A 17,202-nucleotide genomic window follows, 5' to 3' on the forward strand; every position below is an offset into this window, starting at 1 on the left:
AAATATTTATTTTAAAAAAATAAACCATTGTATCTATATATCAAAACGTGACAGTTTTGATTAAGAAATAGTTTTTTGATTCAGCAGCTTTTTCTTTCTCAGTATCTGAGGAAATACGCACACAAAAAATCCAAAGTGTTTAAGGGTTAATATGAATATTATAAATATAATAACCTACCACTTATAGCAAGAATTTTAGCCGGAGCCTTTGTTTCTTTCTGTGTTTTAAAATATTTCCATGTTAGTTTTACAATTTTGTCTATATGTCTGTCTTTCTTGGGTATCACTGATAATTTTACTACATTTTTTGCTCGCTTTAAAGCCACCGAATCAATACAAACTTTTTTACTTGAGGCATAATTCTTATATAAATAAATTCTTTGTTCTATATTTCAAGATGTCATTTAAAATAAATGAATGATGCGCAGCATACATTTGCGACAAATTCAAAGCTGTTTCGAGTCTGAAGTTACTGCGAATATTTCGTATCATATGTATAGCTGAACTGGTGTACACTCGTTGTACTAGAAATGCAATAGATATATATTTCAAGTTTGGCAAAAGTGACTGTATTTGAAATATAATTGTAAATATTGAAATATATAGATAATAATATGTCGTGCGAATCTCTAATCTCTAATTTCTATGTTATTCCTGTTAATGCTCTTACAACACCTTGTGTTTATGTAAATTTTGATAATTTAACATATGTTGTTTTACCGATTAATAAAAAAGAACTTGAATAAAATTATTCGTTATTGAAAACTGATACATTCGTATAAAAACTTGTCGAATATATATGTAAATAAATCGAGTTAACGGTGAAAAATGCGGGATATTTGTCGCAACTTTAAATACGCGCAAATGTATTGCAAATTTAACGCTACGGTCTTCCAAATTAAAGAATGATTTGTCACTAATTGATATTTCTTTTACAGACTTGCCGCAGGAACGTTTACCGGAGTAACGTCGTAACGCGCGGATCGAGTGACCTCGCGTTGACAGTGCTTTTGTGTCGAACGCTTTTGTGGACAACCCGCGAGTGTTGCGATTGCGCCGAAATATGTGCGACGCCGATTATCCACTGAGCCCACCGGAGTGTCGCGTCGTTGGCGAGACCCAGGCGCTCGTCCACGACGATCCATCGACACGACGGTGAATAATGTGCTTCGTCGTGCATAGAATTCTTTACCTGGCCGCTGCCTCGGCGGCGCCGCCGCCGTTTATTCCAAACGTGGACGCGATAGACCAATATTGTGAAACGGCGCAGGAACGCTATCAGCGTCACCAAGTTCAGCGTCAGCAGCAGCAGCAGCAGCAGCAGCCGACACCGCAACGACGATTGCCGATCATAACGCAACAGGTAATCGTTTCAGCATCTTATTTGTCCGCCACCTGATCGTCCGCGACACGAACGTATTCGAAGGGCCCTTGAGCTCTTACGATTACACGGGATACTGCCGCCTCTTCCCGGAACGCGGGAACCGCCGGTAAGCGGTCGCGTAAGCGTGAGCTCTCGATCGCGCCCGTCCGAAAACGTTCGCGTCACCGACGAACCCATTGTCCTATCCGACGACTCCTCTCGATCGCGCCCGTCCGAAAACGTACGCGTGCCCGTTCCCCAGGCGAGTCGGGATTCTTCCGCCGAGACGTTAATCATGTCCCGGGAACCCGAGCGAGCAGAGAGGGACTACAGCGAGCAAAAGGTGCAGCAGGGGCAACCCGAAAGTGCCGGACAACAGATACAGCAGACTCATCAGAGTTTGACCGACCCATTGGTGGACCAATCGATGCAACCCGATTTTGACCGCATTGCAGACGAGGAGGTGGCGAGGCTGCTACCGGGGGCATCACGCCCATACGAGAAACGGCATCTCCCGGGTCTCAGATATTTTCTACCGAGGTGCAGAGGGAGCAGTCGGGGAGCAGACCAGGGGACGAGAGCCAGCAGATGGAAGCGGAGGAGGTGCAGTGCTCGCAGAGTTACACAGAGCTGTAAAGGCAGCTTGTCGATAAACTTATATTTTGTTTAATTTAGATATCGTATGTTGTGATTTTTATATTTCGATTTATTTTTTATTCGAGCGTAGAACGCGCATAGAGTTTGATCGAGTTATTCGATGATTTACAATATTGTTTTATTATTTAGAGTCTTTAGCACGCGAAGTGCAGTACTTTTAGTTTCAAACATTGTTTTAAGTATCCATACGTGGATTGCGGCGGGGCAAAGTGCCACCGCGTTACACTTTCATAATTTTAAGAACACACACAGCGAACCCATTCGTTACACACAGAACATAGAATAATAAAGACGATTCATACAAAATACATTGAAAACCTACCTTAAACTTACTCAATTGCTATAAACCGATCCAGATGGATTCGGATAAATTTCGGATAATAGTGTTAGCTTTTATCTTCATTGTTTTTGCCATTTCATTGATTTGCATATTGCTTACTAGTTTATTCACAGAGATCAATTTCAGAACCCTATTACACGCCATAGAGCATATAAATATATCAACATGCAATTTACAACGTACGCGATAGTTTCAATAGTTATCTTTTTACCAATGATACTCAATTTCCCTGATCCAAACTTAGTTTGCACGCTATTCATACTTTATACACTTTACATCGTGATTTTGAACAATCCGGAGGATACACGAAGGGAATTGATGTACCTACACTTCAAACGTTACACCTTATTAAACTTTTTGAACTTAGACACCAGACAAACATGTTTACGATACAGACGAACGAAAGGGGTGTCACACCTTTTACACTTTTCTACACTTTCCGTATAAACGACTTAATCATAGGTCTGCGGAACGAGCCAGCGCGAGCCCTACACTTTCATTACACCTTTCTACACTTTTCGTGCAAATGACTTAGTTTTAGGTCTGCGGAACGAGCGAGCGCGAACTCTACACTTACGTTACACTTTTTTACAATTTACTACACTTTGCTACACTTTAGGGTAAACCTTTATATTTTTATCATTATCTCATTAATTACAACGAACTAGAGAGAGAACGGGCATAATGGAACTATTCCAGGCAAGACTTATTACTTTTTACATTTGATATTAATTTCATACATTTTGTTTACACTTTTCTACACTTTATGTTCTCTCTACACTTTTATAAGGCTTAGAGCCGAATTAACTTTATTTGCATGATTTTATTATTATTTTGATATTCCCTGTCAATTTTAAGTTCATTTCATTCTTTTCATGTACGCGCGATAAAATTAAGTCGACGCGATACTTACCTTGATATACTTACCGTATTTACACCAAAAGGTGCAAGCTTGAGCATCGCCAATGCATCACATTTACATTACATAGGGACGATTCCTTCGATGAACCCAAGTACCTGAAAAGAAAAGATATAATTAATGACGGATCGCAATGACCGTTCATACTTACCTGGCTTCCATGGGATTCGTTCGTGTGACTTCTTCCGAGTCACTCGATACCGTTCGAGTGACTCTTGATTCGCTCGTGCGATCGTCGCGGTGCAGCGACGCGAATCGGTTCACGCTTCGGCGATAGCCCTTCGCGACGTTGCACTTTAGGAGGAGAGCTACTCTCCAGGGTGTAAGAGATAGAGTGCATGATAAACTGTCTCTACGCGCCGGTTACACTCGAAGTGTCGAAGGAGTCGTACCGCGCTACACCCGTAGGTACGACTAACGAATAGGAGGGCTTCGCGTTCACCGGCGCATGCGTTGCCTCAAGTGGGGAGACTCGACCCGTTCCTCCTGGACAGTTCGTCGTGAAACTTCGATGCGGTTGCACGTTGCGGTGATCGCGAAACAAATCGAAGCCGACGTGGCTTATCCCGTTTGACCGCTTGCGTTAACAGCGTGATTAATAACGATTCGATACGCGATACGGGATAACCGTCCATTCGTGTAAGTCGACGTTTAGAATACACCCTCGGAAACGGAGAATTAAGACCCGAACGCGGGATACGTTTGTAGAAGTGAAGGAACAATAAATTGTTATTTGTTTATAATAAAACGAGAGTGTTATATCTCGGCCCGATAAAAATTCCTATCCGAATTCCGTATATCACGCAACGCAAACAACAGGGCGTGGCGACGGCCTTGAACACGTCCGCGGCGTAGAAGACGGCGGCCATTGAGCTGGAAGGAAGCGAGGGGCATAGCAACAACCCGAGGTTTCTGTATTTGAGCCTTAAAATACAGTGGCGACCGTATAATTCAGCTCAAGTAGTAAGTGGCTATATTTCGATTTTCATATCATCAATCGTTGTTCCGGTCACAACAGTTTGTCGATTATTCATTTTGGACTGACGAGGAAGAAGCGGTTACGAGGAATAGGGATGAGCAAAACTTCGCGATTTAGCAGCGACGACGAGGACGACGACGACGACGACGACGACGACGACGACGACCCCCGTCACCCACTGATAAGACGGCTCAATCCCACCGTCCTAAACGTCAACGACCCAAGGAGTTACGATAGGACCAGCGATATAGATTCGTTGATCGTGGTTAGCAGGACGCTAGAGCCATTTAAATGCAACGTAATCTGTAAGATACATATAAAGCCGAAATTTATAATGATCGTAAAAAACACGAAATTAACGAGATACATCGTGAAAAGAGACGAATTTCGTCCGCCCGTACGCGAACCGGCGTTCGCCGTCCGCTACGGCGATGAAGTAGACAAGCGCGGCCAGTTCTACGAATTCGAACTGGGAAAAATAGACTTCCTGTCCGTGTACGTGTTGTTCCAGCTAGACCGGGAAAAATGAATTATTTCACGGTGTTCCGCAAACAACGAACCGCGACGAGGACGGGCAATTGCGGCGTGCAGCGGCCACATTTATCCAGCGCATCGTCGTACGCGCGGCACGAGAACTTCCGACGCGGACGGAAACGGCGCGAGTGGGCATAAAATACGTCGCGGACCGAGGTAGATCGGACGTACAACGTCATGTACGTAGATTTTCGCAGGTTCGCTACACTGTTGAGCGAACAATTGCGAATATACCACGACTTGACCAACACGTGCGGCATGTCGTACGTCCGATTCTACATGTACGAGCATGGCATGCGCCTCCCGAAGGATATCGCGCAACGGATGCTGGATCGCATGGTCCATGTCGACCATCCGCACGTCGACATCGTGCAGATTCACCGAGTCGACGTTTACCGATCGACCGAACCTGAGACCGCGTTACTGGTAAAACTGTCCGGCACCGGCGCAACGATTCTCTCGTTGGTCTTACTGCGAATGGCATTAAAACTGTCGTACAAATCGACGCACAAAATATTGCGTCGGTTTTTACCGCCAATTACGGCTATTTCGACGCTAGCGTCGCCCCGGAGGGATTACCTCGGTCACATACATGCAGGCGTACTGCTCGGCGGCCAAAATGGCACGCCCGATGAATTCCGGGTTTACGGCGGCGTACGCGATCTGCCGCGGATTCGCCCACAGCGGGAAAACCTTCTCCATGATCAAAAAACAATATCGGCAGTGCGTGACGGACTTTCTCGCGTACGTCGATAATTACGTGATAGATGCTCCGGCGCTGAGAATAGAAAAGGTTTTGACTTTCGATAGTCTCAGATTCATGACACCCTGTCGGACAACTTGGAAAATCGCGGCGTGTTTCACTTACACCGCGTGTGCATAACGACGCGCGCGATGTTCACGCTAAACCTTATTTACAAAATGCACAATTGGGGAAGACATACCCGAAAGTGCGTCGGACGATCTCTCCATACATGGGACAAATCGCCCGGTTCGAAAACCCGGAATACGCGACGGTTGTATGGACACCGTCCGCAACGACGAGCCACGCGGTACGGGCAGATTTCCGCGGCATGTACTTCGCGCACGGAATAAATCCCGTGTACAACTATCAGGTCACGGGAAACATGTTCCTAAACGGACGCGAAAACACCTCCGTCGATAGGGGTATGGTACAATTGCGTCCGTTGGACGACCCGACGGACGATTTCGTTTATCCCTTGTACACGAGCGCGATAAGATCTTGCTTCACGAATGTTATGCGACACGCGCTAAACGTGACGCGTGAAATAGAAACGATTGAAGGGGTGCCGAACGAGGACGAAACAACGCGAGCGATGAGATACATCGTCGCGCTGTACGCGTCGTGGGCGTACTCGCAATTTGTGGGCAATGACACGTTAACGAACGACAATAGGAACGTGCTGATAAATTATTACTTTGAACATTACGAAAGGGCCTTCAAATTAAGAACATTTTTGACGGAATACGAATCCCACCCATTGCTAAATCTTCGCGCTATAATCCACACGTGTATTCAGCAACGAGAATCGCGCAGGCCATCCTAGACCCCAATACACCATTCGCGCGCGTCGCGCGAATGACGGTACGAATAGACGACGAATTTAGATTTCTGGAATTACTGACAACTTTTATAGCAACACCACGTGGACATATTTCCGATAAACGTCATACAATGGCCCGGGGAGTACTACGCGTGGTGCGTAATAAAAAAGACAGGCAAACGATAACGGTACGCGATGTCAGGACACGACTACGAATGATACGCCGTAAAAAAAGACGCGGTCGCGAAACTCACGACGACTACTACGACGACGACAACGACGACGACGACGACGACGACGACGACGACGACGACGATCAACCGCCATTAACGACTTCAGCTAACGCTGCAACTAGCGGTAGTCGTCAACGTCCTCCCGCTGCTGCGGCACCACTGTCACCACAGCCGCAATTGCCGTTATCACCGCCATTAACGACTTCTGCTAACGCTGCAACTAGCGGTAGTCGTCAACGTCCTTCCGCTGCTGCGGCACCACCGTCACCACAGCCGCAATTGCCGTTATCACCGCCATTAACGACTTCTGCTAACGCTGCAACTAGCGGTAGTCGTCAACGTCCTCCCGCTGCTGCGGCACCACCGTCGCCACAGCTGCAATTGCCGTTATCACAGCCATTAACGACGACGACGACGACGACGACGACGATAATAGAAATTACAGACGACGAAGACGAATCTCAGCCGCGGCCTCCAGGTAGGAGAGGAAAAACAACGTTTTTCCCCGAGTCCAACCAAGTCGAAGAAACGGCGGCGCCGTCGCCGCCGCCGCCGATGTCGACGAGAGATGACGATTCTCAGCCGCGGCCTCCGGGTAGGAGGGGAAAAACAACGTTTTTCCTCGAGTCCATCAACCAAGTCGAAGAAGCGGCGGCGCCGTCGCCGCCGCCAATGTCGACGAGAGAAGACGATTCTCAGCCGCGGCCTCCGGGTAGGAGGGGAAAAACAACGTTTTTTCCCCGAGTCCATCAACCAAGTCGAAGAAGCGGCGGCGCCGTCGCCGCCGCCGATATCGACGAGAGAAGACGATTCTCAGCCGCGGCCTCCGGGTAGGAGAGGAAAAACGTTTTTCCCCGAGTCCATCAACCAAGTCGAAGAAGCGAAGGCGCCGTCGCCCAACGAAGACGAATATCAGCCTCCCGCTACCACCGCCACTGGTAGTCGTCCTGTTGCTGCTGTAGCGACAGAACACGTGAGCGTGTCATCCGAAAAAGAGTCGGATGGCCGTGCGGGGTGCGCGCGCGGATATTGGTCAGTAACGTCGCGAACGCCGTCGCCGCCGCCGCCGATGTCGACGAGAGACGATTCTCAACCGCGACCTCCGAGAATTAGTAGAAAAAGAAAACACGACCCGTTGGACGAATATAAAGCGCTCCGTCGAAAAGCTGGTAAGAGATGGAGAGGAACGATGGGAACGTTCGTCGTACCGTCGCCCGAAAAAAAACGAATGTCAGCCTCTCGCTACCACCGCCACTGGTAGTCGTCCTGCTGCTGCTGCTGCTGCGACAGAACACGTGAGCGTCTGTCCGAAAAAGAGTCGGATGGCCGTGCGTGGTGGGTGCGCGGATATTGGTCAACAACGTCGCAAACGCCGTCGCCGCCGCCGATGTTGCCGAAAGTCAAAATGACCGGTTATGACTCATCAACCACCACGGACAGCTCGACCTTGAGACGCTCAAAGCGTTTTAAAGCAGCAGCATCAGCAGCCTTACCAACGATCGAAGAAGAAATCGATGACTCGACCACCTCGACCCGGAGACGGTCCAAAGGACTACCGATCCAAACGCCAGCCAAGTCGAATGGCCATGCACCTGGTCCGTCATCACCGCCAGCCTTACCGAGACGCAAGCCGATAAAAAAATCAGCTAGTGACTCAACCACCTCGGCCACCTCGACCTCGAGAGGTTCAAAAAGACTGAAAAAAGCAGCAGCCTCACCGTCGACGTCGAAAAGTATAAGCGTCGGTGACTCGACTACCTCGGCCACCTCGACCGGATCCAAAAAAAGGCCCGGTCCAAAAATGACGATACGCGACTTTACGTCTCGCATAGACCTACTGATAATGAGACACGCCCTAACGACGTTTACCCTCAACACCTTATCGTCGTGGGAACCTTTCATAAGTTCGATCCCGAGTTCGCGATTTTTACGCCTGCGCAACTGCGCTACCGACTCCTTCAGCTGTGCGACGGATTGCACAGCGAAGAATTCGGTAACAAGTACCGCGACATGTTGGAGCAGATCAGACAAATGTGCCGCGATCAAAAATTCTTCGCTCACGTAAATGAAAACATTGTGCCGCGATTTTCAAGTACGGAAATAGGTACGTAAATACCCACGTAGCACATGGACGTCCACTGTTAAACGTTGTAAAATTTTATTTCAGTACTGTTATTTTCACGAAGATACTTTGAGAAAAAACAAATATAACGATTGAATTGCATTCAATATTATCGTAATCGATAATTATTCAACGTCGATTGAATCGTGCTTTGTTTTATTTTCAAAATATTCCTATTGGCATAAAATAACGCGAGTCTTTGCGCAGCGATAGAGCGTGCAAAAACTGATGACACGCGCGAGTGATATCGTTGCGTGTCACTTCGTTTCTTATGGAGGACAATCCTGTGAAACGATATTTTTCACATATTTCAAAAATGTTCGATGATACGAAATGCATACGTGTACACACATATATATATATATAATGTTGTATATATATATATATATATATATATTCTCGATATATATATCATATATCATGTCGTATATCACAACTGCATGTATATATTATATATATATATACGTACATCGCTGCATTACGAATCGAAGCGTGCAAAAAGTGAACACGCGCGAGTAATATCGTTGCGTGTCACTTCGTTTCTTATGGAGGACAATCCTGTGAAACGATATTTTTCATATATTTCAAAAATGTTCGATGATACGAAATGCATACGTGTACACATATATATATATATATATATATATATATATATATATATATATATATAGTATTTTGTATACTGCACAATATCTCAGAAAATCTTTTTCATTTATGTAATGCTGAAAAAATAATATATATGCCACAAACTTTGTAAATGAAGTATTTACAAGTACGTTTAACAAATATACTTTCAGTTTAATAATTGTAACATAGACATGTTTATGTTTGACAAATCTCTTTTATTTAACAAACTTAAAATTTTACATAACTTTAATATTATTTATGATCGATAGAAGTGTTTCATATTTCTCAATTTTTTTATATTGATTTTTATTTTACCATTAATTTTCTAGATGAACGAAATACCTGGAAAGCAACCTGGTACAACAGTTTATGTGTACAATGACTACACCTATAACAAAGATTCTCGCAATAATAACATTTTACGATGCAGTACTCGTCGTTCTTCAAGATGTCCGGGTAAAATAACTATTGAGAAGAATGGCGAAATACATATAAAAGAAGAACATAACCATACTAAAACAAAATGCAAAATACAACAGGCTGCTATGATATCAGAAATGTTACAACTTTGCCGAGAGACGTCTTTGCCTCTAAAAGAAATATTCGATAGTGTCTGTAGGAAGTAAGTACATATTCTATTTCTTAGTTTTATTAAAACAATTTTAAAATAAGGTAAAAGGACATTAGGTACATACATAAAAAATGCTTTATAAAAAGATGTTACTTTTATGTAATCTGTTAAAAACTTGTATCAAAAAATGTTATTACTTTAATGTAAGAAAAAAGTTAAAAGTTTATTTACAAGAAAAATATTTGTTTATCTTTATTAGAAATAATTTATCATGAAACTGTTTTTTTTGTACAAATAATAGATGTATATAAATCTGTTAAATCAGTTTTCCTACAAAATTATTAACATCAAACAATTGTGCCAACTGACAATGAATTGTTTTTTAAAAGTACGCAAGATTGCAAAAATAACTTGAAGTATTAAATATAAAACAGAAATTAATTATAAGTAACAGTGTTTCTAGAATAAATATATAATTTAGGGTTTAAATGTGTATCTTTTCTATAAAAATAATGCCAACAGATGAATCAATATTTATAATACAAGTTTATTCTTTTTTAACATAATTGTATATTATTTAAATTTTTTTTTATATTATTAATATATAACAGCATAGTAAAATTGAGATTCAAATATACTTGATTATATTAAAGTAATTTTTCGGTACAAGTTTTTGGACAGGTTGCATAAAAGTAAAGTTTTTTTATACAGCACCTTTTTCACATGCGCATTTAGCGTTTTTCTTAATGTTTTTCTAAAGGTAATTTTTTATGATATCATTTTTTTGTACATTTAACTTTACACGCTTTTTTGAAGGAAGAAGATATCCCCGTAGGTTATATTAAATATTAATTTATACATCTTTTTTTTATGTAAGCACTTAGCGGTTTTTTTTTTATTTTTAACAGCCGAGATCAAAATTTATTTTATGTTATAACCTTATATAAATGTAATTATTTGACAGATAACATTATTATACATGAATTGATTGAAGCTAATATAAATTGACATAAGTTAATGAGAATAAAGTAATAAAAAATATAGATTGAAAGCTTGGTTGCTTCTAAAATATTTTTGGAACATCTTAAATATAAAGTATTTCAAATATTCGACAGATAATACGTCCAAAATAATTACTTTTATACATGCTGTATAATAAGAATTTAATTGTTAAAAGTTACCTAAAATAAATTTTAATAATATAGAGAATTTTTTATATTTTGTTAGACATATTGCTTATATATATTTCCTAATAAAAAGTTGTATATATAATTAATTAGAACTATAAATCACATAATCAATTAATTAATTAATAATAATTTACCTCTTCTATTACATCTCTAGAAAGGGATAAATATTTGTCTTTACACAGTCAGTCTCAAATGACTTTATGGACCTTGATGTTGACCTTGACCTTTAAAAAGTTTGAGGTCATTAGTCTTTCCCGTCACTCGTTCAAGTTATTAACAAAACAAGACCAACTATTATCTGCTTTAACATGCTTTTACCATGATTAAAGCAGAGAATACATTGAGAAAAAAATTTACTGCATTTTAGTAAATATTAATTTGCATACAACAGTGATTCTATTTACTAAAATGAAGAAAATTTTCCTTTTTATTAGTATATTTTTTCTCAGTGAATACACATATTTCTTTCTCAATGTACTTTGTATTTATGCTTTCTGAAATATAAAATATAAAATTATATGGCCAGTATACATAATCGATTCTTATTTCAAGACCGTCTTAAGTAATGTTTAAAGATGCTAATACGGCTCTGTGATTGGTTCATGACATCTTAAGAGAAAGTGACGGTCTTAAATATAAGATCCAAGTATTCATATACCAACTCTTTGCTTTAACTAATTATTTTTGTTACAGATATTAAACGTTAAAGTTAACGAAATAGAATAATATGGCAATTTATGGATATATAATACATGCGCTTTGTTCAAGCAGATAAAAGTTGGTCATTGAAGGTGGTCATTGAACCTTGTTTTGTTAATAACTTTTTAATGAACTATGAGCGACGGGAAAGGTCAATAATTTCAAACTCCTTCAAGTTAAGGTCAACATCAAAGTCAGGCAAAAGTCATTTAGGGCTGACTGTGTAAAGGGAAATATTTACCGTATTTAATTAATTTTTTTTTTAATATCTTCCTCATTAAAATTTAATTTACATATAAAATATCTGTCAAAAGCTCTGTGCTAACTACTTTACTCCATTTGTGTAATGAACTGTGATTCTTAATAAAGAAGTATGCGAGATAGATTTAAAATAATAAAAAAAAAGCTTTATACAAGGTTCAATACATACCTTCCAAACTTTAAACAAAGCCCAAGTTGTCTAACATCTAAAATTTTTTCTTTTTCTGTTATTCTACCGCTTAAGTATGCAGCTAGGAACATTGCAACATTTTCCCATTTTTTAATTTTTAGTTTACAGATTTTACTAATAAAATTAATTGTGTTTTGAACTGTCATATTCACAGACACGGAGAAGACTTTACATCGTTTACGTCTAAAAGCACATCTCAAAAACATTGGCCTATCATTCTCCAGTACGGGAATTCTCTAACTTTTTTAGCGACAATTTTTGTATCGCTAACGTGACATTCAACTGATTTCAACCATTACGACTCAGCGTTGAAAAGAATGAAAAGAATATATTCTAAACGGTAACAACAATTATCGTTAAAAAGTTAGAGAATTCCGTTCTGTTCTCTAATCTCCGTGATCTTGAAAATGAATTCAAAAATCTGGCCCGTCGGACTTAATGTAAATCGACTTTTTACTTTTTGGAAACTTTCTGATAATATCAAATAAATAGTTTTATATATATATATATATATATATATATATATATATAACTATTTATTATATAATACTATATATATAATATATATATAAATATATACTAAATATTTAGTACTTACTAAAAAAAGGATTGTTTAAATGGAATAAGCATTATCTTTTTATTTATTTTTATTTCAAAATGAGCAATGTAGCACATGTTTGTATGCGTGGTTGCATGTACGTTAAATTCATGACGACGTAGTATGACTAAACTTCCATTAGAGAACGCACAGCATTAAATATCCATATTACAGATACATGTAGCATCGTCGCTTGCTCGTCTGTCTTAAGTCTCAAAGTCATGCCAGTCATTTATTGATCATTTATTTATATCATTACGGTCATGACGCTGTTACGAATTCAGTTACATCATTTGACATGTGTGAAATTAACTTGCAGGAAAATGTTATATGAGTGAAATCTAGCGCGCAAAGTCCTTTAAATTAATATAATTATTAATAGACAGCTTTAGACGTGCTGTATGAAAATTTCTTTGCGGAATTTCACTTTTATAACATTAAATTCTACTTTTTCTGCCAATTAATTTTACACATGTCAGTGATTTAACATAAATATAAAGTTGTAAAAATTAATTTTATATACTTAAAAATAAAAATATTAATTTTATTATGCTTTTAAATGCTTTTTCTTCCATCTGATATTTTTTATTTGTTAATTTGATTTGATTTTGTTTTTCATAGTAATCAATATAATGCATAATTTTGGCTCTTTTCATTAACTTTAGAAATAAATAATTATTCCTTGGCTAATACAATTTGTAATTGCTTGTAAACTTAATATGCAGGTATCCTGAAGAAGCCACAACATTGTCATATGCTACAGTAAAGTGTACATTGTACCGTGAAAGAATTAAACTTCGCCCATGTTTGCCAAAAGACATGAATACGCTTGCTACAAGTTTATCAGCATATGTACCTCTTAAAGGATTTTATAAAGACAGTGTTACTTGTAATGATGGAAAAATAGCATTAATATTTACAACTGATAAACTCTTACATGAATTAGGAAAGTCAACGGAACTTTATGTAGATGGAACATTTAATGTAAGTTCATGTGCAATAGATTAAATACTTATTTTTCTATATTTTGTGGTTGCTTTCCAGCTAGCCACACAAATCGACATACGAATTATTTTGTTTTTATTGCTTATTGGATATTGAACAAAAACAGAATGATACTTGTGTCGACTTGTCTTGTTAGCTGGAAAATAATCTTAGATAAAATAATGTGATATAAATAATATAATTTTCTGTTTTCAGATCATTCCACGTGTGCCACTAATGAGTCAAATGTACACTATTCATATCCGACATACAAACGTAGTACGTATATTGTAGTTATACAATAAATTTATATATATATATATATATATACATATGTTTCTTAAATTTTTAAGGGTGTTGCTACGATTTTTATCCTCTGCGAATGTCGCTCTACTAATATGTATACAGCTATATGGAAAAAAATTGTCGAATTGGTACCAACACTTGAAAACAATGTCAAGTTTTTAATGAGCGATTATGAGACGGCTGCCATGAAAGCAATGAGTGAACAATTTCCAACAGCAGAGGCACATGGATGCTGGTTTCACTTTAATCAGGTATGGTAGTTTACTAAATTATTATTATTAATAAATAAAAATTATTATACACGACATAGAGGACATTGTAGCTTGTTTAATGTCTCACATGGTTCTCCTCTTGCAAAGCAACGGGGAACTAGCGAGAGTATCTTAGAGAAAAATACTCGTTGCCTTATTAATGTTTCCCACTTACAAGGGAACTTACAGTTTAACGTGGATTCCGAACTACAGATATGTCTTAAGATGAGTCTCAAGATGTACCCTCATCTTAAGACATATCTGTGGTTCGGAATCCACGTTAAGCTGTAAGTCCCTTGTAAGTGGGAAACACTAACAAAGCAGAGAAGTCGCCAACGTTTCTAGATGTTATGGCAAACAAGAATACACGAATACTTTTTTACAGGCACTTTCGCGTTACTGGAGACGATTAGGATTAACGGATGCACCAAGAAATATTTTGTCCATGACTATGACAATGGCATTGATTCCATCTAACTACTTTGAAGAAGCATTTTCTCTAATAGAATTGGAAGCTAATCAGATTTCCACTGAATATCCTGCTATCTGTGACTTTTTAAATTATATACGCAAAACTGGCTACCATTAGCGTCAAAAGTTAGCGTTTATGATTGTCCTGTGAGGACAAATAATATAACAGAGAGCTTTCATAACATAGTAGGAAAAAGAATCAGAAAAGGAAATATTTGGAACTTCTTAGGTAATGTTATTATTAATACTTCTTTTGTTTTATTTAAAGAATAAAATGAACAAGTTTTATAACTTTCTACTTACAGATAATCTACAAAAAATAATTGTTGATGAAGAAATAAAACTAAAACGTCTACAAGCAGGCGAGAATATTGGATGTCGTACCAATATTAAAAATAAAACGCGAGATCATAAAATACTAGAGGCTCAAAGACATTTTACAAATGGCAGGTTTGTAACAAAGTCGTATTAAAGTCTTTTAAAGTATGTCAAATTAATTAGTAAAGTATGTTTTGATACATGTAACATTTCATTTTTAAATAATTTGTTTTAATGTTAAGTTTGTGTGCGTCGAATGCGCACATGCTTCTATATATACATCTATTACATATTTGCATTTTTATACTTCTTCATAAATGATGTATTAAATTGTACTTTTTATTGTTTGCAGAATAAGTCTTCAATGCTTTTTACACCTATTCAGTGACGGATGTGAAAATTTTTATCAGAATGATAAATTAATCTTCAAAGGTATGTCTCTATTCCTAATAGTAAAAATAATATTTAACATAATACTAAATACAACATCTAAATATAAAATTATTACAAATATATAATGTACAAATATTTTTACACAATGCCCTCAATAAAAAATGTTTAGAAATCTAAAATTTTTGAACCAGTTTTCACATAATTTAGTAACATAAGTAACCATTTACACTACATTCTGATTTTAGTTTACTTCTTGCAGTACTATTGGTTAAGAATCCTAGCTTATGTTATTAAAATATTAAATACATATTTCAATTAAACACGAATTAAATTTTGTTTTCCAAGTGTTATTAATAAAGAATAAATTTTTTTTGTTTTTTTACTGCATTTTTTATGATTCTTTTTGTATTTGTTATTATAAAAATTAATATTAATTGCATTTTGTTTTAGATATTGAAGATGACAGTCAGGCGGATACATCAAAATCTGATGAAGATGTGGCCTCCAAAACAAAATTAAATACATTGTCCAATAATACTAATAGTAATACTGACAGTAACATTGATGAAAACATAGCAAAGGAAATACCAGTACAAGAAGGATTACTTCATCATGAAGGAGAAAACTGTGTACCCGTAAAACGTTCAAAAAGAACAAAAAACAAAAAAAAACAAAACAAACAAAAAGAAGAAAAAAACTGTTAACCGCCGACAAAGGTAACGTATAATTTTAATGTTTTATTCACAAATTTCAGATATTTTAAATCTAGTGAAATTACGTAGCACGCATTATTAAGTTTTTCTTAAATCACTTTCTTTATTATTACTAGTACATAGTTCTTGTAAAGAGAAAGTCGAATATCCGAAAACGTCAAGTATTTTTCAATCTCACAAATTCAGTCTGTATTTATAATTAAATTTAGTCTTTGTACATATAAATAAAAACTAATTTTCTAAATATTAGCGGTATTACTTTTTGAAAAAGGCCAAAGTTTTTATATTCTTGATTCAATATATATTAAAGTGTAGAATCAGTTTATATACAATAGAAGATATAAGTTTCCAAATTTTTTATACGTATCTTCAATTTTTTTGAGACATGCAGATAGGAAACTTGTAAAATACATGGCCTTTCTTCTTCTGCAATAACTTGAAAAAAATTATACTCTTAAATAGTGCGAAGCAGGTCAAACACAAAAGCTTACTTATGCCATAACTTTTCTTTTTCTTCTCTTTAATATATTTTATACAATATTAAAATTGTTTAATAAAGAACACACGCAAATACCTTTGTGTAATCAACTACATAATTTTATTTTTTTATTTTTATAGATATTTCCATTTTTTAATTTTTTTACAACTTAATTTTTAAATTCCACTTTTCTTTCAAGTTTATTATGCTATTGCATTAGACAAAATTTTGTATACTAATTGTTGCATTATTTTTTACTTATAGAAAACTCTTACAATGAACACGGAAACATACCTGAGCGGAGTATTGATATGACGAAGTTTCCAAAATTGGTTTTACCTAGAATTGATCAACAGCTGCAGACAAATGGACGGCAAGCATTACAAAAGCTGGATAATTCAAATTGTCAAGTTTAATAAAAACCCTCTTGTATTTTTGTA

General features: G+C 37.6%; 1 protein-coding gene across 1 annotated transcript; it reads left to right on the plus strand.

Annotated features, from left to right (window-relative positions):
* Positions 1-9,674: 9,674 nt before the first annotated feature.
* Positions 9,675-17,202, plus strand: LOC139823013 (uncharacterized). Its single transcript, XM_071795274.1, has 9 exons — positions 9,675-9,961; positions 13,574-13,832; positions 14,049-14,111; positions 14,186-14,389; positions 14,775-15,089; positions 15,166-15,310; positions 15,531-15,610; positions 16,022-16,287; positions 17,027-17,202. The coding sequence occupies exons 1-5, from the start codon at positions 9,885-9,887 to the stop codon at positions 14,976-14,978; spliced, it is 807 nt and encodes a 268-aa protein (XP_071651375.1). The 5' UTR covers positions 9,675-9,884; the 3' UTR covers positions 14,979-15,089; positions 15,166-15,310; positions 15,531-15,610; positions 16,022-16,287; positions 17,027-17,202.

The sequence above is a fragment of the Temnothorax longispinosus genome, chromosome 12, assembly GCF_030848805.1.
Source record: "Temnothorax longispinosus isolate EJ_2023e chromosome 12, Tlon_JGU_v1, whole genome shotgun sequence".
Taxonomy (NCBI): Eukaryota; Metazoa; Arthropoda; class Insecta; order Hymenoptera; family Formicidae; genus Temnothorax; species Temnothorax longispinosus.